This window comes from Agelaius tricolor, unplaced genomic scaffold (assembly GCF_023055355.1).
Source record: "Agelaius tricolor isolate 1412-34295 unplaced genomic scaffold, bAgeTri1.0.p SCAF_2, whole genome shotgun sequence".
Classification (NCBI taxonomy): Eukaryota; Metazoa; Chordata; class Aves; order Passeriformes; family Icteridae; genus Agelaius; species Agelaius tricolor.
This window is the reverse complement of record NW_027269262.1, coordinates 64,470,819-64,498,214: the sequence shown is the minus strand read 5'-3', so window position 1 is coordinate 64,498,214 and position 27,396 is coordinate 64,470,819. Positions and strand designations below refer to the sequence as shown.

Below are 27,396 nucleotides of genomic sequence, written 5' to 3'. Positions count from 1 at the left end.
TAACAAGCAAATTTTGTTAGATTTTTAAGAATCTCATATATTGCACAAAATAGTATCTTAAACTACCTTCCCCAATGTGCCCCCAGATTTTGTCCAATTGATGGAAGAAGACTTGCTGGTCCATGCTCCCACAGACAGGTTTCAGCCCATGACTCTGCAGATCTCTCCAGTTCTGTGTCCCATGTCTGAAATATAAAGGAAAACAAAGGGAAATCTTCTAAAAAAATATTTGGTGTGTATCTTATTCTTAAAAAAAAAAGAAAAATTGTTATTTTTTTTAAATTTTTGAAGTTTCTTTTACTGAGGCAGAAGACTGAAAAGTAAGAATTGAAAAATGTACGCTGCATTTGCGTTTCACAAGAAAGAAAAATGCTTTCACTAAGAGAAAAAAAAGTTTTAAGCCCTTCTCAGCATTCGCTTTAGAAACCACGTGCAGCCATGCTGCAGTGAATAAAGCACAAATATGAAACTGAAAGGCTTAGCTCAGCTTTCCAAGCTAAATTACGTGCATTTTTTGTCCTGTGAGATTGTTTTTCAGTAATGGGCATTTTTCTTAAATGAAAGGGTATTATCCAACCTGCTTTCAAACAAGACTTTATTTCCTCTAAACTAATAGTTTATGTGAAATGAATGAGATTTCCTCTTCCTTTTCTATAACCACCTTTTGTTGAAATAATACACAATTCCAATGCAAATTATGAAAACTAGAGTAAGGCTGTCATCCATTGATTTTATGGATAGCTTAGCAAAAAAAGGGACATTCATGATAGTAAAGAGGCATGCTTAGAAGAAGTAAAAAAAAGATTATGAATTGTTGTTATTCCTTAATTTTTATTCTTTAAGGGAGATGGAAGAATAAGCTTGTAGCTGAAAGGCAAATCCAAGTTTCTTTCTTTCAAAAGCATACTATGACATACTTTCCTTGAAAAAAGTCATACCATATTGTGAATATAGTGCAGAATAGTTTTTACTGCACTAAGCTGGGGTTTGCTCAAAGTGGTCCATCGCTCTAGTGCAAAGTATCCATAATTTTGCTTGACTTTTGGGATTTCCTGATAGCTGCAGAAATAGTTTCCAGATACCTGACTAATACCAACATTCAGTTTAGGAAACTAGAATGCCTCCAGGAAAGAAAAACATGTTGATAGAACCTGAAGTATTTCATCATATGTTCAGACTAAATTTCATTAAGTGAGACTATGCTATCTAAATAACATTAATTCAGTATTTCCAGATCCAAATTCCCATGCAGACACTGGAGATCGTGTCTACTAATTTTTAGCATAGATAAAAGGCAGAAAACTCGTTAACACAGCCAAAGATTGCACAAATAAAACAGACAAATTCCGCATGCTAAAATTTATTTTTCTATGGATTTTGATATGCAGTTTTCAAATTATTAATCAGATAACTCATCAAAAACAAGTATGTCCTTGGTTATGTAACACCATTATTATGTAAAGACTTTATTCACTCAATTTAATCCTAGAATATCTGTTCTTGCTTCTCTTCTTCAGAAATCTGTAATGTATTGGATTGGATTTTGTGTGGTATAATTAATATTATCAGCAAGTAAACAATTTGCGGGGTATATTTTGACTCCCAAAATGCAACATTTATTTTGACAGAAATACTCAAATAGTATAGTAATGACAGAATAAATCTTTTAACCTACCTATGGATACAAAGACCACTGACTTTAGAAAACTGTATGAATTTTGCACTCACTCTCCTAGGCCATTATTTCTGTGTCATAAACCACAACATTTAATCTCCAGAAATAAATATTCTAATCTTAAATCATGAAGTGACAGTTTCCATAATTTTTCCCCTTCTCTTTAGTTGTCACACCACCACAAAATGTTGTTCTCCCTATTGTACCCATTGTAAAAACACGTGATGATTAACACACTTCCTCCACATAAATACTTTGTTCTTATAGGCTGTAGTAGAGTTGCTTCATCTTCTACCACAAAATCACAAGACCATAATATTTTAAAATAAAAGCCACTACAATTTGTCTTTGTTGCATATATTGTATTGTCACCTCAAAATCTTATAATATGTAGATTTAGTTCTTAGGATGAACGAGTCATAAAGTTAATATATTTCCCAAATAATTGCTATTAAGAATGGTTTTGCCAACTGAACTCTGAAATAGAAATTTAGAATAAATTAGACTTACGACAGAACAAAAATTTCTTATTGCTCAGTTTTAGACCTTCCTGCCTCCAAGGCTAGCTACAATTTCTTATAGCTCTTACCACCTCCAGAAAGACAGAAGATATTCTTGTAAAGCATCCCCCCACATTTTCCACTTTTAAAACATCAGCCACAGTTAAAGGAATTGTACTATTGTTCTATTTTTCTCGCCACACAAGTTTAAAAATATTTTATGCAGCTACTTTAACTGAAATAATTATACTTTTTTTTTTTAAGTTTAGAGCTAGGCAATCAATAGTAGTTGCCTGAATCAGCTCTTCAAGCCTCTGAAGTAATTACCTTTAACAAAATTTTCTTTAAAGAGTGATGAAAGCTATGCATGACAGAGCCATCCAGAACTCTGAAAGTACAGCTTTTTGATGAAAAACTGAAATTCATCGTTAATCCTCCTGACAGATGAACACCCACACTCCAAGTACTGTTGAAATTGGATATGGTCTTGAAAAAAAATTCCATCTTCTTTAACCGTTTCTCTGCCTTCATCCACAGTATAAGATATTGTCTTTACTCCCTTTACCTTACCTAGCCAGAGATAAGCACACTTCCCACTTTCTAGGCCTCATCATAACGCACTTTACTTGAAGCAGCTTCATTTATAAGTACCAAGATATAACTTAGTTTCCTTCTCATTTAATCACTTAAGTATATTTTGAGATGTGATGGAGTAAATATCATAAGTGTTACATATTCAGATATAAAAAAAATCAGTCAAGTGTAAATTCCACTACAGGGGGAAAGAACTCGTTAAGTGCAATGTTCATTGTTCTATGGGCTCATTTTCTCATCAAAGCTTCCACTTCCTGAAATGGAATAGAAGTTAAAATAGAAGTTTCAATAGAAGTTAAAGTTAAAAAAAAAAAAAAACAACAAAATCCCACCTCTCTACTAAGGAATATAAATTTTATAAAACATTCTGGAAGAATGTCCAAATATCTCCGTTCCAAAGAGTTTCCTAGAGATTAGTCACTTTCTTGATTACCAGAGACATCAAAGAAAAAACATGAATAAAGCATTGTTAATCTCCTACACCCAGTAGACAAAAAAGAGATACAAGTGCTAGAAGTCATAATTACTTGTGTCTCCAAAACCTACCATGACAGAAACCATAAAACACAAATCCAAACCAATGTAGAAATGAAAAGATTTGCCAATCTCCAGGATCACTATAATGATCTTTAATAAAAAAAGGGAAGGATATTCAAGGACTGTTTTCTCCAGGCTCAAGGATGAGGCATACTGATGAGCAAGAAATCAGGCAAAGGGAGCAAGAGACCTGTGTGGGTGAGTAAAGAGCTCCTGTCATTACTCAACCATAGCCAGGAAATACACAGGAGATGGAAGCAGGGTCAGGCCAGGGTTGTCAGAGTAAATAAAAATGAAAGAAGGAAGGCCAAGGCCCTTCAAGAATCTGGTCAAGGACAAGGACAGAACAAAGGACTTGTCAAATACATCAGTAACAAAGGAAAAACTAAGCATACTGTGGGCCTGTTACTAAATGGAGGGGAGCCCCTAGCAGCAGGACACAGAGAAGGCAGTTACTGAACACCTTCTTTGCATTGGGTCTCACTGACAAGACCAGCGCTCAGGGATCTCTGATCTAGGACACCAGAGTAATGGAACAATAGCAGGAAGACTTTCCCTCTGTCAAGTAGGACTGGGTCAGAGAACACCTACCCAAACTTGAGATCACCAAGTTTATGGGCCCTAACAGGATGCATCCAAAAGTGCTGAGAGACCTGGCAGACACAATAGTGAGGCTGCTCACAATCATGTCTGAAATCTTGTGGAGATCAGAGTGGTGCCTGAGGACTGAAAAAATGCAAATGTCACCCCAGTCTTCAAAAAAGCACAAGAATGAGGACCCTGGAAATTACCACAGAGGCAGCCCCACCTCAATCTCTTGAAAGGAATGGAGAGCCCCATTTTGGTGGCCATCTCTACCAATGTGAAGGACAAGGTGATCAGGAGTAGTAAGCACAGATTCACAAAAGTTAAATCATGCTTGACCAACTCGATTTCCCTCTACCTGGCTGAATGAGGGGAGAGCAGTGGATATCATCTACCATGAGTTCAGCAAGGCTCTTTACACTGTCTCACACAACATCTTCATGGTCAAACTCAAGAACTGTGGACTTGAGTGAACAGTGAGGCGAGTTGAGACCTGGCTGAGCAGCAGATCTCAGGGTTGTAATCAGTGCCACAGGGTCTATTTGGAGGCCTGTCTCTAGTGATGTACCCCAGGGTTTAATAATGGACCAAATATTGTTTAACTTTTTTATGAATTACTTGGATGAAGGGGCAGATGTCTCCTCAGGAGTTTCATTGATGACACAAAGCTGGGAGCAGCAAGCAAAAGCCCAGAGAGCTGTGCAGCCCTTCAGAAGGATCTTGATAGAGTGAAGAGACAAGCAGAAAAGAACCATCTGAAATTCTGCAAGGCAAATGCAGGGTCCTGCACCTGGGGAGGAAAAACCCCAGGTATGAGGGTGCCAAGAGACTGGAGCCAGGCTCTTCTTGGTAGTGCCAGGGAATAGGACAAGAGGCAATGGGCAGAAACCGATGCATAGGAAGCTCCCCCAACATGAGGAAGAGCTTTGCTGTATGGGTGACTGAGCATTGGAACAGGTTGACCAGAGATGTTGCTCAGTCCCCCTCACCAGAGAAATTCAAGAATCATCTGGATGCTGTCCTTTGCCATGTGATCTAGAATAACCCTGCTTGAGTAGGGAGGTTGGACCGGGTGACCCACAGTGGTCCCTTCCAACCTTACCAATTCTGTGATTCTATAAATGGTATCCTAATCCCTGATGCAACCACTTGGAAAACTATCTTTAATTTATATCTGACTACTTCAGTAATGCAAAAATTATACTCTGGTGCTAGTAACATGAATTCGTATGAAATTTCTGAAACAAATTAAAAACTTGTACAAGAAATCTGTAAGACTGCAATGCCACATCACAGCTTACAGGTATTTTTGAAGGCCAATTCTACAGTTACATGTAGGTGGAATTTGAAGAATTCTGAAGATTTTCCACTGAATTATCAACATGTTTCAGACATGGGATCAAGAACAGAAAGGAGCCAGCCACTTTACATTTTTGATACTACCTTGAATTTTGTTCTTCTCTTTCAGTAATTAAAATAAGAGATCCAAATTTCTTTCCTCAACTAATTATTCTAATTGAAGTTATATGAAAAAAGCTGTGCATCTTAATTCTAAGGATAAAAGACTGTTTATTTTAAAGTATTTTTATACTAATCCTATCAGATTAGTTCCAAATATAATGCATTTCATGCACAAAGTAGGCTAAATGAAACAAACAGGTAAAATAATCTCCCCAAGTATTTAAAATATACCTCTTTAATGGAATACAAATTTTATTCTTGTGCTTTTAATAGCATTCCCTTATTTCACTTACATGATGGCAAGCTTTAAGTTTCAAACAATGAAAGCATCTCCATACACAAACAAAGATAAACACCTAAGTTTTCATGTTCAATCAGATCAAATAACAAAATTAATGAGTTCAAATACAAAACTAATTAGTGATCTTTAAAATGCCAAGGTGCTTGGGATTTTAAAAGAAGCCAGAATAAAAATGGAAGAATATGAAGAGTCACCACAATCTATTTATTTTACATCCTACCAGAAGTAAGCATTTCTCAAATTTTAAGCACAATGTCATTAGTGATATTAAAATCTGGCCACTGAAATAAATATAGAGCTGACCTGAATTAGGCTTTAAGCTTAATTCAAGAAGTTCTTCCACAATACTCAGAAACAGTCAGTATTTTACAGATTTAAACTAAGGACATTTTTAAAACAACTTAACTCTTTGAAAGAAATAGTAAAGTTGAAAAGAAATCTCTGCATAGCTATAGACAAGGATCTTTTTGTTTGCCAAAGGATGAATTAAATCTTCAAACACTGTTACTTAAAAATATAGGAAATTTCTTTCCATAAAAAGGGAGACTATAATTTTTTGAAAAACAGGTGTGCACAGCACCTGATTTCTCATCCAGCAGTTCCATCATCCATGTTCTGCTGTCACCAGGTTTCAATGACTGCTCTATGAGAATTCCTTGGTAAATGCAGGGTACTGAAGGGAGCACAAGAAGATGGAAGTTCATCAAGGTAACTGATTCCCAGCACTTTGACTGGAAATCGTTTGATACTACATGCAAGGTAATTCAACTTGTTTATCAAGAAAAAGTATTGCTCACTTTGTCAGAAAAGTACCACGAGATTTATCTTTTGGACAAGGTACCATCATCAGGGTTGGCTTTCTACATTGAGATAGGCACACACTGAAAATTTCACAAATTTCTTGGCAGTATGAACCTCCTTGAAACTATTCCTTTTGTTTTGCATAACACTGCTAGAGTGCACTTTGAAGTTGTTCATGGGTATTCATTCCACACAGAGAGACAGAGCAGAAAAAAACAAACCCTGAAATGCAATTAGCATGAATATCAGGTTCTCAGCATCAATTCTTTTGCTCTACAAATCTGCTTGAATGGCACCACAACAGTTGTCAGCACAGGCATTTCTTTCATCAGTATCCTGTTAAAACTAGTTCACCATCAAAGAAAAACAGATATGGATGGCACTATCAGTGTTTCACAAATGTTCTCAAACACTACCCTGTCTGAAGCCAAAACCCAGCTGGGCAGGTTAAACTAAATTGTAGCAGCAGTTACTGCCTCCAGCTGCTGACTCTTCTTCTACCCCAGAAGATTGCACCACATTTTGCAGCAGGGATGTTGCAGAAAATATGGATCTTATGACTGCTTCTGGTTTGCACCATATCACATTTACATAAACCACAACTAAAGCCAGTTTAGCTTTACATACTGGACTACAAATTTTGGAGTTTAACCTATGTCAACACAGGATTTAGGTACAGTGTGGACTGAAACCAATGTCCTGCTTATTGGAGGAGCTGCTGTTTCAGTGAGACTACCACATCTTAAATTAAAATTCATCAACAGCCAAACAAATTACATGAGGTGGGATTAATGTACCCTGAATTTAAACAGCCTCAAAGCAGATACCTACATCTGAGCTAATTATCTAAATAACTTTTGCAGTTACACAGACAAATAAGCATCTACAGAAGGAGATAATTTTAACCACCCACTTTTAACTGAGATAAACTGTGTGTTGGAGGTTCTCATTTTTCTCTACTAATTAAAGGGGACTGGCCCAAATGCAGACATCTACACCACAGACATCAAAAGCATTGTGAGATGAATCCCACCATTTGTGTTGCATGAGTGTTAAACCAAAAATGTACATTCTCATCCAAGGCACACCAGCAGGAGTCCACCTATTACACCAAAAAGTATAGCAACAGAAGTGCAAAGGCCAGTAGCTCAAAAAACATTTTGCAGCAAAAATAATTTTTAAAAAACCCTCAACAGAGGTAACATTTTAATTGGATATATTTTCACATGTTGGAAGGCAGAAAAAATCATATGGACTGGGACTATACGGAAATTAAAGAAGAGCTAAACTTCAAGCTCAGTAAAGATGGAAAAGTAAGTACAGTGGGCACCACTGAAAGTAAACATTTACCATGGCATAGTATAAATACCTCATTGCTGTATACATTCTAAATATAGGGAAAGAGTGGTAAAGTAAATACCACGGTACAGTATGGGTATTTATTTACTTTTTAAAGGAATCCACTGTATTAAGACTAATGACACTGAGAAGGAAAAAAAAAAGTAAAGATGAAACATAGAATGAGAAATGCCATGAGCAAATATGCCAGAAATACAGTTGAAAACTAGAAATGACCTGCATGGCACCAACAGAGAAAAACAGAAAGGTACACTTAAAAATTACTTCAAGAGACTTATCCTGACTGTAGTCTATCTAGCCTTTTCCACTGAGCCAAATATATGTGTATTATCCACATTTTTATAATTTAAAATAGTAACAGTATTTTCAGAATAATATTGACTTTTATTTCCCTCTGGATTTTTATGACTGTAAGAGTAAAGAGGATCTCCTTGGTATGCAACATAAACCTCCTGCCCTGCAATGCTAGCTGATGATTTATTGTCACATAAAAAGAAATCTCTCTCTTTCCTGTAACTACCTTTATTTATTCATTTATTTCCCTGATTGGCCAAATTCAGTTGCTTCATTCCTTCAATCATCTCATAAATCACATATTCTGTCTTCATAATCAATCTTATTAATCTTTTTTATTGTCTCTAGAATGGGTAGACCAGAAATGGACATTTCCATCTCAAACAAATCAGTTTCACACATGGACAACTCCCTTTACAGATTGGTGCCACATATTATTTTTTAAGTCAGTGTAACTCCTGCATCTTTATGTTGCAGTTTTACCTCTACATTTTATCCCTTGTACTTCAACAATTTGATTTCTTCCTCATTCCATACCTTGCAGTTAAGTTTCAGCATGTTCATCCCCAGCCATTACTTCTACTTCTCAAGTTCTAATTTTAATCATGTTCTTTAAAACAATCCCATCCTGTGCCCAGAATATATATATATGTGTGTGTGTGTGTGTCTATATATATATATGTGTGTGTGTGTGTGTGTGTGTATATGTATATGTACACACACACTGCAGTTTTCAGGTGTACTCCTTGCTCACACAAGTCATAAGTGTTCAAGCAAAACAGAAGAGGCTCCAACACCTTCAATCTTCTGCCTGTTTAAAAGGAGATTCTGTCAATTTTCTCTCACAAAAACATCAGGGTAGAGAGTATCAAAAACTTTCCAGAGTCAAAATATGGCACCTACTACTTCCCTAACTACTGGGTGATTAAAAGAGTAAAAATGGATTGGTTTGACATGATCTCTTTTTGATGAACAGGCATTGGCAGTTTTCATCAGCTTGTCTTTGAGTCATGCTTCAGTGAGACAATTTCATCAGTACAAAAATACTGAAGGAAGTCCATGAAAACTAATCATAATTAATTAGCACATCTGAAAAGCAAATAATTTTCACTCAACTGAGATGCTTACCTCCAGTCATTTGAGTCAGAAAAAAAATGTGGTCTCCCCACAGCCTGAGGTCCTTTATGCGGCAGTGACCACAAAAACTCAGGCAAAAACACCAGGCAAAATTTCTCTGAAAATAAAAACCCAACACTACTAACTAGTACTGATATATTCTTTTAAGCACAAAGAAAGAATAGTTAAAATTGCCAAACTTTCCTCTACCAAGAAAGTTAAGACAGGCATTTTCTGCTGGAAAACTACTACCTGGCTAGAAGTGAAATGTAAGGAACTTACATGCTACCATGTGGCAGCCTGGAGTTTATAGAGCTTTAAACTGGGCAGAGATCCCTGAATAGACCTTGAGGTTTCAGCTACTCTCTTGGAAAAGAGTAAAAAGCAGGAAAACTGTGGCTTTTGCCTGGAAACAGGAAAGTGGTATATGGCCAAAAATATTGTTCCCAAACACTGAAAAAATTGCACCAATATTTAGAAGTATCTCCTTATTACAGCTTTATGTGTTTGAGCTCCTTGTGTTGAAGAAGTAAAACCAGGAATAGGAACCAGCAGACATGACTAATCACGTTTAATTCTCTGTGTACTCTAAGCATGTTAAAAACACCATGCTGGAATATTCAGCTTTCCAAGGTGTTCTGAAACACTGCATTTTCTTTGCTGCTTTTTAAAAGGAGGGCATTGAGACTGTCTATGAGGACATGACTAAAAAATCATTCACTTCTATATTCTAACAGGAATAGAAGAGAAGCAACAGCATGAAAGCTGATCTTAATTTCTCTAGTTTGTCCATTGTCAAATTATGAATTGCACACATTCATTACAAATAGTGTTCATGAATATGTATAGCTAATCACAAACTGACCAGAGCACAGGTCCTTACCTCAAATCCTAGTAGTGATTACCAGGTTAAACTCACTGTAACTGATTGCTTTCATACAGCAGTTTTAGACATGTTACAGAATTTCCTGGACTTTGAACAGGAATTAGCTGTGGTATCTCAAATATGTGTCAAACTAAATGCTTTTAAAAGATGACCACTGTGTTTTGACATAAGTGAATTGAACTTACTGCCAGAAAGCATTCATTGATCATTTGTGACCTGGCATTACTCTCAGAAATATTTTCAAATAAAATCTCAAAAAAAAATTGGAAAATGTATTAAAGGAATCCCTGACCACTTGAAGATCCAACAGGGAATTCAGGACAAATCTACTGTGATATGTATCAGGCAGCCAAATTCGGGATTTAACAGCCTCATTTGAAGAAACTGTTATCTTCTTTCATAATAAAGTGAAATTTGTCCATCTTTATATTACTAGAGGATAGTCTTTTGCTTGAATCACACTTTTTTAATGATAGTGACTCACGCCAAATCTAAGGCTGATTATATTTACATAGAACAGGATAACTTCATATCTAGCATTTCAATGAAATAATGTTGGGAAATAAGTATTTTTTTTTCTCAATTAAAAAGAAAAAAATTAGTTGAGGAAGATTCTGAGGCAAATATCATAAAAATGGCAGGCAACATGGACTATTCAGGGAGCTACTTTCATAGATTTCATTGATCCTTTCTGTGTTCTGCTCATATGTTATACTTTAGCTTAGATTCTGCTACTACTGATTAATATTTAATGATCTTCTTTAATTTGGGGACAAAAAACTTCTCAAAAGGAAAAGTAAAAGATGAACAGTGTCTGTCCTGTGTTGCTAATTATTTTATTTTGGGAGAGCTCCCTTAAACTTTGAGACAGTGAGCCTTTTTGCTACTTTCCACTTTCAGTTTCTTTACTTGGAGTTGCTTAGTTGTTGTTGGCATTACATCAATAGAAGTCATACCACTTTTTTTCCTTGGCCACTTCACATTGCACAATCCTTTGCTAAAACTGCCAGGGAGAATAAGAGGATAAGTCAACGTCACTGTGTGCTTTGATGCAGAGTCAGTAGCCTTTGAGCACAGGCAAAGGAGCTGAAGCACTTCCACCAATCTTTGAAGTGAAGCAGAAAAGTGGAAAACCAGAGGGAAAGAGGGCAGGTTCACTCTGAATAGAGCTGCTCTGTTCTTGGCACCCAAAGTGCTCTTCAGCCACTTAGGCAATTCCACAAACCAAAGCCCTCTGCTCAAAAGGAACAGGAATTGTTTTTAATCAAGCATCCCTGAAGAGTTTTGGCAAGATGGGTAAGATACACTAAACAGAGACATCAAAATGTTTTGTCAGAAAGGTCTAGGAAATTTAAAAGGGCACTTCAGAACAGAAAAATTCACCAAAACATGAATATGCATGGTGAAGGTCTTCCTTTATGTTTTCTAATGCTGTTTCAATTCTCCTAGGGATACTACGAGAATAAATAAAACCTCATCTTGGAACTTACAGATACACATAGAGAGGAGCTGCTACTCCCTGATTAAACTGATCGTAAAACCTAAATGCATCACAAAATAGCAAGAAAATTTATTTTGATCCCTATTTTGATTCCTTATTCATACCTATGATGCTATGAATAATCTTTTACTATTATGCAAGAGCTCTATGCACTAGTGGGTTCATATTTATCCAAAGTCTAATGGTTTCTATTTAACTATAACAGAAGATTGCCTACAGAAAAATTTTAAAAAAATCTGAATAAGCAAGATTTCCTAATTTTTTTTCTTCAGAAGTCTTCCTGAAGCTACTGAAAGGGAGGCAAGTCTTCAAGCCTCCCAAAATATAAAGTCCTTCAGAGAAGTCATGAATTAGTCATGGTTTTGAAAGGAATTATATGGTATTAGCACTTTCAACACATCACTACCAAGGTTTTCAAAGACCTACAGAAATATTATACCAAACATTATACCAAACTAAGAAAAAATATTTCTTTTTTTCCCCCCTCTGTGAACAAAATATGGGTCCAACACTGCTGCTAGATACACATCCAGAATTTTCCTGAAGAACCACACAGCTATATGGTACAGCTATACACAAAATATGTACAGCTATAAACAAAATATGCACAGCTATACACAAATAAATATTCTAATCTGAACTGTTTTAAAAGCACCTCTAAAACTTTGTACTTTCCTCACAATCTTCCAAAGTAAAACTTTATAGAAGCAAGTTATGAGCTTTGCAATGCCATCCCTGGTATTTATTGGCAGGATCTGGCCAAAAGACTAGAGATAACAAAATAAGCAAAGACTTCCTTGCCCTAGAAGACACTGGTGTCTCCAATTACAGTAATTACAAAATGCAGTGCATGGCTTGGGGCCAAGAAATACCAGGTTGAAATGCTCTGCTATCTATCAAGCTGAAACCTGAATACTCTTTAAGTACAGCAAAGGCACATGCATGGAATGAGGATCTCACATTAATCATTTGACTTCTTTCTTTGGGAAAATATGTATGAAATCAAGGAATGAATACTAAAAGAAGGATTTAAAATAGAGTGCATATAAATTCATTAACCAAAATTACTTTTGTGAATATTATTCATGGTGATTTATTTTATTTTGCAAACTACAACTGTTTGGAATATAGAGGAATTAACAACTTCCACTATCCAAATAATAATGATGATTTTTATAGTCTTGACTGCAATAATCATGAAGGAAATCAGTTTTCATTAATATATTCAGATTTAATAAGGTGCAAGGTTACCAATGAAATTATTGGGAAAAAAAATTTTCCCAATTTCAGTTCATGATACACAACTAATGCTTCAAAAAATATATATATTAGGAGTTCAGGAAGTTTTTTACCTTTTTATTAAGCCTTTACAAACTAGTAAGAATTTATTAATATGCAGCAAACCTTTTCTAACTGAGTAAGAGAACTACTTCACATGAATCCACAACAAACCATGTATCAAAGCACGATGGTTCCCATTTTTTCCTTAAAGGATAGGTCTTTGGCAAGAGAGGCTGGGCAGGCACAGCAGCTCCAGCACAGCAGAGGGCCAGGCAAGGACACCTGAGCCCTGCAGAGCAGCAGAGCCACAGCCCCCCTGCTCTGGTCAGACTGACAGGGCCAGCAGCCCTGGGCCATAGTTCCCAGTACGTCTCTGCCACACGGATGCACCCCAAGGGCACACATGGTGTGAAGGCCACACTGGTGGCAACAGCCCAGGTGGGACATGCTGAAAGCATGACACAATGCTCTAAGCTCTGCTCAGGTGCTTTAGAGGGGGAGCAGGGAAATCTCATTCCTCTCTCCTCTCTTTCCAGTGCTGTTAAATTCATGTGCGCAGCAAAGAGAAAATGTTCCTTACACCTTTCTTTAAAAGGAAGCAATCCAAATAAAAAAATATACAGCATGCATTTGCCATGCATTTTCATAGCACACAGTTCATCATAACCTCAAAAAAAGATTTTTCTTTTTCTATTTAAGTCATAATGTCAACAACCCAAAAACTCTCTCAGCTTTGAAGGAGGAGGTCTAGGAAAGAATGATCTAACATGCAGTCATAAGGTCATATAAGGCCACTGCAGAAGAGTTTAATGAATTTTTGCAGTACTGTTCCCTACAGAGGAGCTTATGCACATTCCCACACCAGAATTCTTCCATACAGGAAAAGAGACAGAAGGTGAGGTGGAGGATCCAAATCAGCCTTAAGAAACAAGAGCCAAAACTGAAAACACTGACAGCATCAAATTGCCAGGACCAAACATCCTTCAAGAACCTGGAAGAACTTTCTCATTAAACTACTGATTACTGTGCAGTACATTATCTCTCTTGTTACCACATTAACAAAAACCAGCACATGGTTGATAATATTTTTAAAAGCTTCTAGAAGATCCTGAGAAACCGCAGACTAAAAACTGACTTCCATTGGAATGATTTTATAGGGCAAGTTAAAAAAATATGAAATAAACAGATAATTACTCCCACATATATTACACCTTGAAGGTGTCAACATATAAATGCAGTGAAGCTTTCCACAGAGTTCCTAAGTTACTTAAAAATAACAAACAAAATTAAGCTATCATAAGGAAAAGGAAGAAGTGATAAATGACAGAGAAGGGATTTGAGAATACAAAATAGTTTTCAGATTCCCTGCAAGAGGTGTCCATGGTCTCTGCAGCACACCTTCTCCAAAAAAGCCCAAGAAAAGAGAATGCAATATAGTGTTCACTATTTAAGATAGGTAAAAACAGGATAGGAAAAATAAAAGATAAAGACAGGAGACTCATTAATGCTAAGTGATTGGACAACAAAATTATTTATAGCATTCAATGTGAATGAATGCAAAGTAATAAGGACATTGCTGGAGATAACAGCCAACTATATATACACAGGGGTGTAGTAAATGACTTCTTAGCACATTAGAGAGATCTTGAAGTCATTGTGAATAGCTGTATGAACCATGTCAGCTGTAGGACACTAAGTCAGAAATTAAAAGAATATTAGAAATTATTAGGAAGTGAAGAAAATAAATACAAGTATAACAATTTGCAGTATGCCATAACTATCCACAGCTTGGTTCGTCCCTTTTGCATTAAAAGGAAAACAGGACAACCATTGCAAAATGGAACAGCTTTTCACATAGAACAGTTTTCAAGTAAAGGAATTAGGATTCTTCAGCTGAAAGCCTTGTGATCACTGAGGAAATTACTATTTCTCACAATAAAGAAAAATAAGGCATCAAATAGAAGAAGTTTAAAGGAAAAAAAAATCTACTTTTTCACCCACTACATAATTAAATTTATAGAGCTTTGCAAATTGATGCCATGGATTCAAAAAACACAAGTGGACTCAGAAGCTTTCAGATTAATAAAGAAAATTTCATGTGAGAGTATTCCATCTGATGCAAAGAGTACAAGAGCAGATTGAGGAAGTCCCTTAGCTGCTGGTTGCTGGAAGCTGGGGTGCTTCATTGCAGAAGTTCACATGCCTTATTCTTATCCTCTTATCTTAGGAATCCATTTCTGCTCACCACCAGAGCCACAGTACTTGGGAAGATGACCTATTCATACAGTAAGTTCAGCCAGACAACCATGAGAACACTTTGTTCATTAGACCTAGCTGCTGTGAATCTGCCTGTACTGTAACTTTAGGTCTCTGAACTATGACAGCCAGTAATGCTTGCTTTTTCAAAGCTAATGGAAAGAGTGTACAGCTCAGTAATGCATGCAACTTTTTCATTTTCCTTGGGTTTTTTTGGCTTTCTTTGGTTGGGGTTTTTTGTTTTGTTTTTTTTTTTTTCTTTTTTGTTGTGTTTTTAATAGAACCAAGGTCTTATGCTGCAGGCCTTATCTCAAAGGTAAAGCTGGACTTTGTAAGTGAGTAATAAAACCAATACCTCCTACCCAATGTGGTTCTCAATCCCACTCATTCCTCAGTTATGCATTCCAATGTTCTTTTATCAGCACTGGTACTCATCTGATTCTGCTGCACAGGGAGATAGTGTCATGACTCAGAATGAAAAAAAAAAAAAAAACTAAAATACATTTTGTAAAATTAAAACTGATTATTTAAATACTTGGATCAGTCTCATCATCAACTCAGGTGCATTCCATCAGCATGAGCAGGAAAGAAGCACTTCAGCCAGAGCTGCCTTTTAGTCTGGAACATCTCAGGTAACCTAACAGTGCAGTGAGAGCATGCAGCCCCCACATACTTCTCCCAGCTCCAAGCACTCTTGGATATCTTAAATTTCTCAACTCTACCACACATTTATAGAGATACAAGTTTATCAGGGAGGCACCTGGACCTTGCTCATCTCCATTCAGGTTCAGTGAGACATAAAACTTCACTCTCTCAAGCAGAACTAGCTCTATTCACAAGGAGAGGGTTTACTAATACAAAGGGCAGTTTACAGGGACATGAGTGTGCCAAGAGCAGGAGACCTGTTTGCCAGCATATCTATATTAATAAACGACACCAAAAGTAGACAAAAAGTATTTCAGCTGCATTCATTTATCTTGCTAAACATCAGGCAGGCATTTAGATGGATGGTTTCCCTCTTCTGGAGCACTAATAATTATCTTTGTTAAGACATTGAAAGGAAAATCTCTAAGAGTACCATAAAAATATATGTGTAAACAATCAGCAGTCCTGTCCTTTCCTCGTTCTGCTCAAGCAGCATGTGCTTCCCACTGTCTTCTGAACCCTCCTGCCCCCATTCCCAGTATCAACTCTCACCTGCTTCCTCCAGATACCATCTTCCTCCCCACTTACTAACAGGTTTAAACTTTTCAAATAGCGTCTCTTAGCAAATGTCTGTGCTCTTAACCTCCTTCCATAAACTTCTGATCCAAATCACAGTCACAGGTCTTAGAGCATTTGAGGAATGGATATGGTTAATCTTTCTCTCCATCACAATGATTTCTCAACACCTGCTTGATCACTCAGGCTCTCTCCACACCCTTCTCATACCCTCCACAGGTATCTATCCCTCTGACCACACACTTTACATAGACCCTTTCACAGGTCTCAAACCCCTGCCTATCCTAATCCCTCATTCCCTAGGATATTATGCCAAAATTGAATCCCACTCTCTTGAAAGCTGCTACCCTGTTCTGAGTAACATCCTTGATGTTAAAACTGGGTAATTGTTTTTCCATGCTACTTGTACTCTCTGGCTCAGGCATCCTTGGAGAGCACAGAAAAAACAACAAAACCAAAAAAACTTGTTCCAGATGTAGACCCAACACAGAGTTTAAGCCCAAGTGTGTGCAGTGCTGGAGGAATCTTTGAATAAAACTGTCAAAAACCTTACTTCTGTGAGTATATCCAAATTCTCCTTTCCAAGATATATAAGACAGGCAAATGTAGTATGGCATTAGGAATGGAAAAAGCCACATAATTACAAATACCTATGCTTTCAGAGAATTTCAAGAAAAAGGCTTGCAGTATTTTAACAAGGGAAAGCAACAGTCTTCCCAATTCTTCTTTTACAAAAAACCTTAATAGCTTGTTTTTGAGCTTTCCAGAAAAAAGTTGGCCTGAGTAACTGGGAACAAAATGTTAACCTCTATTACAGCAAGGTCTGAAAAAGTTGCAACAGAAAACAAAGTTTATGAATATGTGCAGACAATTGTAACTGAATGGGTTAAAGGGGTTTCGGGTATTATCATCCCTTTGTTTGGAGATGATATGTGGCAATATATCCTGTGATTTCATTCCTGATGGCTCTTAGTCTAATATAATAACACTCACATAGGTAAACTTAAGTTAAACTGTCTTTAATGGGGGATGGACTAAAGAACATTTAAAGGTCTCCTCCAACCCAAACCATCCTATGATTGTACAGATGGTTTAAGCAAGCATGGCTTCTCCAGGACCCATATATACTCAGTTCAAACAGATCTCCAACCTGAAAGACACCACTCCAGTCTAGGAAAGATATTTTTATCTGGAAATGTGTTAACATAAACCTCTGTCATGGAAAGTGACAAGAAATCTGTAAAATATTTGATATAAACAACTCAACCTATACCAATACTCTTTCTCTTGTGCATGAACAGATAAGTCAACAATATACCATGTGGACACAGGAAAAAGGTGCAGAAAAAAGAAAAGTTGCCCATTTTTGTTAAAGCTCTAGACTTCTTAAAAGCTCTAATGACCTGATTTCATCTACTTAGCAAGAAGAGATAGAATTAGCCTTGAACTATGGCATAAAAACAAAGTTCAGAAACGTGGAACTTACTGCCACTAATAATAGGCCAAATATAGAGGCTTCTTAAGGAAAAAAAAAAAAAAACCAGAAATTACATTATTAACTTGAACACAGAAATATACAGCCCTCCAGTAACATGTGCCAACTTAAATAGAAGACGTTCTTGTTGTAAGATCCTCATTTTGTTCAGAAATCCCATCCAGCCTAGAAGCATGGGAAAGAATACATGCATGCTATCTTGAAATTTCATTGCTCAGTACTCTTCTCAGATGCTAACCTTTTAGGCCACAATTACAATCAACTCAATAGAGTACTGCAATTTTGGAAATTGGCCCCTAACACTGAGGAACTGCCACTTAAATTTAGCAGAGCTATGAGAGAATAAACACATTAATGTAAGTAGAGCATGACACTTGATCCACAAACAGGCATTTTTATCTCACAGTTCATACCTGTACAAAAAAAAAAAAAGAGACAAACAAGTGACAAGTACTTTAAATGAGAAAACAAGCAAGCTAAGACTGAAAGTATGCTGTTTTATAAAGTGATAGCAACTATTCTAAGAACATTTTTTTCTGCATGTCACTATCCATTTTTCCTTACCATATATTCCATATTGGAAGCTGGTGGATACACCTGACCCCGTAATTTATTATGAAGATCCAAGATACTTTGCATATCACTGTCTGTGATAGCCCTTTTCCCTCTCTGCTTGGCGATCCACCACTCACCATCTTCATCCATGTACTTTTCCAAAAGTTCCTCTAAGAGCGTGGCATTGGGAAGAACCATTGGAGAAACTGCTTGAGCTATGAATAGCAAGGTAGTTACTCTGAGCCATTCCTGTACTACATACTTCATGATGAATGATCTCAAAATGCTCAGGAGTTAGCTCCAAGACAAAGTCTTTCTTCCAGGTTTGCTGGCTGTAAATGCATAAGAGAGAGTAATGTAATTTGTAGACTGAAGGACTGGCCTGTATGGACTCATTAAGCAACAAAATCTTTAGTTCATACAGATTTTGTAACTGTTGTTCAAGGGGGAGAAAGCCGGATGCCGCATTTTTTACTCTAAAAGTGCACACTGTTGATTTGGGAAGATAGCTTATCTTCAGCCTTATGAACTTCTGTTTGTTCAAGTGGTTTTATATATTACATTGACATGCACATTTCAGTGCCTGCATGCAAAAAGCATGCTTTTCATATCTGCTTAAAAGGAGCCAGACATCAATGAAGATTAGACTGTAGATAAGGTCTTCCAGTATTGGAACTTAACAAAAGAAGGTTAAAGGCTTGCAGTCATTGCCAAAGTGTAAACTGAAATCCACAATTAACTTGATACAAAGAATCCCCTCAGCGCATTTCAAAATATGACCTTGATTAAAGCTTTTGTTTTACGATTTCCAAAACCCTAATTAAACTAAAGGTATTCAACTCGGACACGAAAACGGGGGAGACGGCGTTTTGCTACTCATCAAGCAAAGGAAAGCACTGAAAACTCGCAGAAAAAGTAGCGCCACATGCAAGAACGCGATACTCTAACAACGCCTACTACACGACTGAGTGCTTTAGGCAGCAAAGCCGCGGTCGCTCCTTCTCCCTGGGCGAGCACGCGCGAATCCCGCCACACCGGACCCGGCGGCCGGGATGGAATCACAAAGAGGCGCTCGGGCAGAGCCGAGCGCTCCCCAGCGCGCTGCCCGCGCCCGGCCCCGCTCTCGGCGGGGCAGCCGACCCGGCCGGAGCGCCCCCGGCCGCCGGGCCTGCCGCCGCCGCGGGAGGATGCTGCGGGGAGGATGCTGCCCCCGGCCAGTGCCCTTACCGCTCCGGCGGCGGCTGCCTGCTCTCCCGGCAGCCAGCTTCGCTCCGCCGCCGCCTCCTCGCCACGCCCGCCTCGGGCCGGGGGCGCGGGCACGGCCTCGCCCCGCCGGCTGCGGCGGAGCGGCGCTGGGAGCGGCGCGGCGGGCGCGGACGTGTCCAGCAGCGGAGCCGCGGCGCGGGGCTGCCGCCGAGCTCAGCCGCCGCCGCAGCCTCCCCCGCCCGCCTCCGGGTCGCCACCACCGCCCCGAGCCGCTCCACGCTTCTCCCCACGGCTCCCGCCCCGCCGGGCATTTATCGCAGGCGGCGGTGACGTGCGGCGGACACCCCTCCCCGGCATCCCGCGGGGCGGGACGGCCGCGCTCCGGGCACCGCGCCCGCCCCCGGCCCCGGCCCCAGCGCCCGCGCCCCGGCACCGGCATCGGCACCCGGGGGCGGCGGAACCCGCAACAGCTCCCGGGGCGATTCCTGGAGTCCGGCGGGCAGCAAGGGCTGGCTGGCACCGCAGCCTCAAGCAGAAGCTGGCCGCGGTCCTGCAAAAGCGATCGCCCAGAAAAGTCGAGGGGGGCCCCGTCCCCAGCCGCCTCCATCCTTGGCAGCAGGCAAGAGGATGCTAAGCCGGCCTGCTCCTGCTGAGACTCAGGAAAGAGTAAAGCCAGTGAGCTCTGCAAAAGTCCAGAACATGTGAATATGGCTGGAGGTATCAGGACGGGAATTTTATTGTGGATTCAAACCAGCCACATGAGACTTCTCTTTGCAAAGTAGAATTCAAAAGTTTGTAAGCACTCATTGCTGTGCCAAGCAAGAATAGGCATCAGATACATACTTTTTGTTGTATCAAAGTCTTCTAGACTGAAATTTTTTGCGAGCTGATGGGGTTGACATTTCATTTACTTAGTATAATTTGTTACACTGAGCTAACGGCCGGATTGACCAACTTCCAGTCTTCACAGGACTGCTGTATCAGCTTCCAAAAGTTTTCTGTATTTTCATTTTCAGAAACTGAGAGGCTGAGGTTAAAATTCATCAGAATCCAGCTGGCTTCAGACCAGCTCTATAAATGCATCCAAATTTCATGGGCCCAAGAGAAACAATGCCATGCAAGTAACACACTGCTGCTTCTTGTGCTCTCTCTTTCTCAGTTTTAGTTATAATTTCCCTAAGGGCTTTGGAACTAAGTGCAGGATGCTATACATAGTCTTTTACTTGCACACTTTTACTTGCACATTTACATACACGTTCAAAAGTTCTTATGCTCCATATTGGTTTTTTTCTTGCAATCCTGGAATTGGATTTCTGTGCTCAAGTATTGGGCACTAAACTTTTTTAATAGCAAAACTGTGTGAGGTAAAACGCCACTCTGCAGCTGCATACACAAACTAGATGCAAGATTTTTCAGTGTTTATGTACCAAGATTACTTATCACTTGTCATTTTGGGTACAGAAGAATGAGCCATACTTACAGAATGAGCCATGTTCTTACTTACATACTTACTTCTGGCCATGCAGAAGAGTTTAAAGAAACAGGAAGGAAACAAAATATTAGAAGCTTTTGCTGGAGTCTATATGTCACATCTGGACTATTTTTTTAAAATATTCACATCACTTTTGTATTGCTATATCTTGTTTCCATCATCTTTAGGCCTCTGGAGGCTAAAATGCAGATTCTGTGTAGGGTCACAAGGGTTGTTCTGTGTAGGGTCACAAGTGTTATTTCAATATAAAGCAGCAGAATAGCTGTATTATTAGACCCAGTAATCCTTGCACACAAGAAACTGAAAAATTTTAAGAGAGTGAGGATATTTGTGGGGTTCACATCAACTGGAAGTTGCATTAGTCACCCCTTTCCATCAGCAGTGGATACTTGCTGGGCTTCAAACAGAATATAGATCAAATATCACTTATTGTCTTTGATTTTGAGTATTCATCATACTTTTCCTTAAAGCACTTGATCATATTTGGTCTTTGTCAAATTGAAGACATTGTTTTATGATGCAAGTTTCAGATTCATTAAAATAAATCCTAATGCAAAAAGAGATAGGCCTCATTGAAATAGTTTTTTTTTTTTTCTTTTTGTTGGTTATCAATTAATTTTTCAGCAAATGAATAAACCCTTTTCAGTCCATGACTGGGCCCTTTGAGTTTGATTTATGGCTGTATGGTTTGTAGTCACATAAAAGTGTTATGATTTTGACAAACAATATTTTGACACATCCACTAATTTTTGTGTATTAGTATAATTAAACATTTCTGGATCTCTTAATCAGAATTGGAGTGGCCCTTTTCTCTTTTTTTTTTTTTTTTTTTTTTTTGTATTGTTTGCTTTTTTGGATTAGTTTAAACCTCTGCCATTGGATACAAAACTGCCACCCACAATTTAGAATTATTATAATAAACAGTTAAGCACCATTACATCTCTTGAAACTAAAACTAAGCATCCTCCCTTACCAAAGGCACATGCAGACAGTGCATGTGCAAACAGATGGACTGACTGTTTTCTGAATAACTGTCACAGCAACAACAAAAGTTGCAACCAAAAACCCACTTGAAAGAAATTAATAAGAGGTCACCAGGTACATGCTGCACAAAAACAGACAATTTGGCACTAAGAAAATTCTGGAAAGGAAGATTTTAGCCTGAACTTTGGCTAAAAGAGATTTAAAGTGTGAGAGGAAAAAAGTATCTTCTGCTGACGGAATCTTCCTGAATTTGATGAGAACAAGTTCCAGCAGTCATTGTAAATAAACAAGGGTATGAATAAAGGATACTTCACTTCACCATCAATTTGCTTTCCTAATAGAAAGAAAACATGGAGTATGCAAATATGGGTAATTGGGCTAAGAAAGAGTGACACTGCCAATTAAGGAAGACAAGAAAAGACTGTGATACATATAAAGAATATTTAACAAGTAGGCTGAATTATAAGAGCTGGAATTTCATTTAGAACAGAAGGAAGAATCCAAATCCAGGCCATTTTTCTGTTGATTTTAAGTGTTTTTAGTTAATCCAACTTGTGATATTCTGCTTGATGTTACAACATCACAGCACTGTATTGACTAACCACTTAAAAGTCTGATCCATTGCAGCGATTTGGGAACATCTTGTATTTTACCCAAAAATTAGACTCACACAAACAGTGTTTAATTGTTACATAGTCCTGACAGTGACTAAAAAGGCAACTAATAATCATGGGAACATTTTTTTTGCCAGAAAGACCTGCTGCACACCTGAAGTTTAACCCCTGGAGGTGTACATTACTGAGTTTATCACAAACCTGCTGTCAGACACACAAACTCCAGTGACTCCCAAATCAGGACCCCCATCTGCCTGTCTGTACTAACACTGTGGCCAATTGTTTCAGACTCACACAAAAATGGCCAAGCAGGAGACATTTCAAGAGAGATGTCTGATGAGTGAGAGACCAATTTTCAGATTTAGTCTCTTCCTAATGTGGAGCAGGTTAGTGAATGCTCCTTTGCTGAGATCTAATATGTTGCTGAATGGTCTGAATTGATTTTGCTTTTGGTGACTATTGTTTAATGTGTTCTTTTTTTAATTTTTTTTTTCACAATTTTTCGCAATACACAGAACTAGAGAAGGTAAATATACCCATGAGGAAGTTGATGGTTAAAATGGATGAACTCTGCTCAAAGCCTTGCTTTAAGCTTTTGCCCAAACTGTCCAAAATTGTTTTGTTTTGTTGTTTTTGTGGGGGTTTTGTTTGTTTGTTTGGGGTTTTTTTTGTTTTTGGTTTGGTTTGGTTTGTTTTTTTTTTTTTTTTTTGTTTTTTTTTTTGTTTTGTTTTTGTTTCTTTTTTTTTTATTCTCTGCTCAGATTAAAAAAAAAGAAAAACACTTCTGGGGGGGACAACAAATAAAGAGATGATGGATGTCAGTATCCCTGCTGTTCTGGGTGTGGTTACAATACTGTGCAAGATTATTCCAGTGCTGCAAAATCTTTTGATAGATGGAATATTTCAGCCACAAATATCTTGGACACATCCTTGTTGAAGACTTTGTGAACTGACTTCTCCTTGAGAAGCACAGCTTTATTGGTAGTTCAGAGACAGAACTCAGGTGGAAAAAACCTCACATACACACACATACACACACACACACAGAGGGGGAAAAAACCCAAAAAACAAACAACAACAAAAAAACCAGAACAAAACAATTGTGGAAATGAGGAATAGCTTTCCTTTGGCTAGATTTACAAGAAAAAAAAGATTCGTTAAGATCCTGTACCACCTATCAGCAGTTGTACAAGTGCCTAGAAAAATTGCATTTACCAGGGAGCATTTCCATGCATTTTCCTTTACCTTCCATACTTTTTCCTTTTGGCATTACTGTACATTCGATGGTAAAGTTTGTGCTACATAATGCTCATTCAAGTGTTGGTCATCTTTAGACATTGTAGCATCATAGAGAAAATTTTGTGCCCATAGCTTTTGCTGGTATACCAGCAGAGCTCCCAAGGATCGTATTTACCATCCATCTCTCAGAAAAATATTTAGAAGACTAACATCTAACAGATACTTGTAGCACATCACAGTTCCTGGCCTTCAGTAAAAGTAGCCATGTCTGGTATCATGTACTATCCATGGCTAAGATAAAGAGCAAGATTGGCAGAAATGTTTTTCTGGACCACTCTCACCAGCTATTTCACAAAAGCAGCAGAAAAAGTAATCATATAAATCTGTAAAAGTGAATAGTCAAATATAAATTGCTATATAAAGATATATAAAACTATGAAATGAAGTCATGCAATCATTCCTAGAACAATTAGTTGAACATAAGTTTTTATACTTGTTAGGAATAGATGGAATTAAGCTTTTACTTTTTTTGTTACTAGTTTAAAAAAATCCATTTTAAAATTTTAATACAGTGATTGCATGAGGATAGAACTATTATTTTATATCATTGTATTACTTTGAAAAAGGCATTCTTGTGTATTTACAGGGATTGGAAGCAATTATTTCTACTAAGGGGAGCTTCTACTCTGCTTCTAATTGAGACTAAGAACTGTTTATTTTTTTAGTTGGATTTTGTCTAAGATCAACAATGAACAAAAGTTATCATCAATTAACATTCTTCAACTGGTATGAAATCCAATAAAGATTTTAACCATTGGGGAAATGTCAGAGCTGCAGGCCACTGGGGAGCTGGTGTAAATGGAAGGCAGGATATCATTAAAAAGAAAAATGTCAGGATTTAAATTACTCTGAAGATACATTTTAAAAGAAAGATACAGGAAATTGTTCTGATTTCTGAACTGTAGTTTATTATGTAACTGGTTAATTTACTCCACTTGCCTCTTAAGTGCATCGAGATCAAAAAGTATTTTGTTTACCAAACAAAAAGCTCTTGAAATAAAGAACAATTGGACTCCTTCAAAATAGTCTCTGACATTAGATTTTAGTACACAGAATCATTATTTCAATATGGCTGTTCATAAAATAAAACAAAAGACATAAACTGCCTTTTCCTTTGCACTGTATCACAAGAGATGATCAGCCAGCATCTGAAGGAATAGGTTTCCATTTCCACCCTTCTCTAAAAGAATTTGAGCCTGATTGCCCATGATTAATTTCCCCAACCTGTAGATTAGAGTGAGTCAGAACAACATTCTCTCTGTCACTTCTATTTCACAAAATAATCAAGTATACTTTGAGCCAGAAGGATGTGTAGTAACACTTCTGTAACCCAGTGATGAGGGCACTTCTGGTAAAATGAAGTCACACAGAAAACCAATATTTACATTTAATCTATGTGAAATAAAGAACTAATTGTGGCAGGTTTATGGTACCATATATATTCTTATTGATGTAGTCTCACATTTATGCTCACTCTCAAGCTCACCACCATATGCTTCTTTTGTTTTGGGGGAATAGGGTACTTATGAGCATGTTGTTTTTTCTGCCTAGACAGATATACCCAGACAGATCCAATAAATTCAAGCCTTAAGCACAGAAACACTTTGTTTTAAATCCCTTTGCCACTGATTGATTTGGAATACAACTGAGAACTTTGTTGGAGGTTATTGTCTCCAGCTATTTGTGCTGGTAAAATTAACTGAATTAAGTGTTGCTCTTGTGCACAGTGTTGCTGCAGAGACAAGACTTGAGCATTTTGCCCAAAACTAACTTGTATTTCAAGAGAGAAGTTTTGTCAGGATAAGTTTGGAACAAAACCTAATATCAGATTTCATTATTTTTTCTTATATTTTATATTAAATGTGAAGGGAGCTGTCGCTCAACCCAGCGAACAGTTCTGCAAGAGCAACTTGCCAGGAAGAGATGTGGCCTCTTTGGGGGGACTTCCAGCACAACCTGTACAGCTCAAACTGTGCACAGCTGTGGCACACACAGCCTGCAAGCATCAGCCTCACACATGTTACCCATGGTGATGGAGCACCTCACAGGTGTTACACCTCATCTCTACTCTGTGTTGAAAATGGTTGGGAGTATTGGAGGAGAAATAACTGGTGATCTTTACTGTGTGGAAAAAATGATACAGGCATCTATGCTGAACTGCTTTGACCACTGAACAAACCAGAGGTTCCCACTGACAGTGAGGAAGTTGCTGTGGGTATCTAGAAGCCACCATCTTAAGATTCCAAATATTATATTGCCAGCAAATTCCAGGCTGACCTTTACTGTGCAACTGCATGTGAATTATGCATTTTGCTCTCTGGAAGGAAGGTGAAGATGCATTGTCAGACTTGATGTCCTATTATTTTTTGTGTGCTTTGTCCTTCACAGTAACAGTAAGGCCGATGATTACAAACTATAACTTCATGTGAATTTGTCAGATTTCAGCAGCACTATCACCCCGTCTCTGGCAAAAGCAGCAGTTACACAGCGCTGGAATGACCAGCACTGTGAGGTAGCTTGAACTGATATCAGTGCTCCAAACCCTGCAGGTTCAGAGCTCTTGTAAGTAAGCTGGGAGAGATGCATGGGTGAGGTGATGAGAAGTGTAGGAAATAGCACTGCCCAGCCCCAGAGCTAGAAACAGTGCAAGGCATAAATGTTTCCTGCTGACAGAAATGCTTAGGTCTGTCTTGTCCCTGTTATGTACATACTTATAGAATCAAGGAATCATTGGTTGGAGAAGATCCTTAAGATCATCGAGCCAACTGTTAATGTTGGACTGCCAAGTCCACCACTAGAAAATGTCCCTAAGTGTCATTTGTTTGGTTTTTAAATCAAACACCTATGGAAAAGGACCTGGGGGACTGCTTCTACACGGTCTGCTCTTCTTTACTTTCAGTTTCCTGCAGCATAAGCAGAGGATTTCAGATGTCTTGACGAGTCAGGAGTAATCTTTCTCTAAAGAACACATTTTTACCCTGGGAGAGACTCTGCCATGTCTGTGCCCGTATCTTGGATTCATCTTCATCATCCTGGTTCTTAAAATCTGCGTGCCATGGTGAGGATAGGAAGTGGAGAAGAGCCAGCCTACTTGCTTAGGTCAAACTTCATACCACTGAAAGAGAACAACAAACTAGGCTGACAGTGACACCAGCAGAGGCTCTTCATGTGAGAAACTTGTTCAGGTGCCAATACAGAATCATCTGCGTTAGCACCAGTAACATCTCACAGCATCCAGGCCACCCTAGTAAGTGTCTGTTTGGCAGCAGCCTTCTAGAGATCTCATACATTCAGCACATCTCTGTAGGTGCAGATATTCATTGTCAGATCAGGCAGTAAAAACCAGTATGATTTACAGGTCTCAAGCCTTGCTTGGTCTTCTT

General features: G+C 38.3%; 1 protein-coding gene across 3 annotated transcripts in view; it reads right to left on the bottom strand.

The window, feature by feature from the left end:
• The window catches only part of CRISPLD1 (cysteine rich secretory protein LCCL domain containing 1), a 38,400-nt gene extending 18,503 nt beyond the window's left edge, over nucleotides 1–19,897 (bottom strand). For 2 of the 3 annotated variants that reach the window (XM_071421269.1, XM_071421261.1), the window contains exons 1-3: nucleotides 19,646–19,897; nucleotides 18,428–18,750; nucleotides 67–185 (exon numbers count right to left, since the gene is read on the bottom strand). In XM_071421269.1, the coding sequence (XP_071277370.1) occupies nucleotides 67–185; nucleotides 18,428–18,685 (377 nt within the window). In that variant the 5' untranslated portion in view covers nucleotides 18,686–18,750; nucleotides 19,646–19,897. Of the gene's footprint in view, nucleotides 1–66; nucleotides 186–18,427; nucleotides 18,751–19,645 lie in introns of those variants that run through there. The other variant, XM_071421272.1, reaches the window with a different exon arrangement.
• Nucleotides 19,898–27,396: the final 7,499 nt, after the last annotated feature.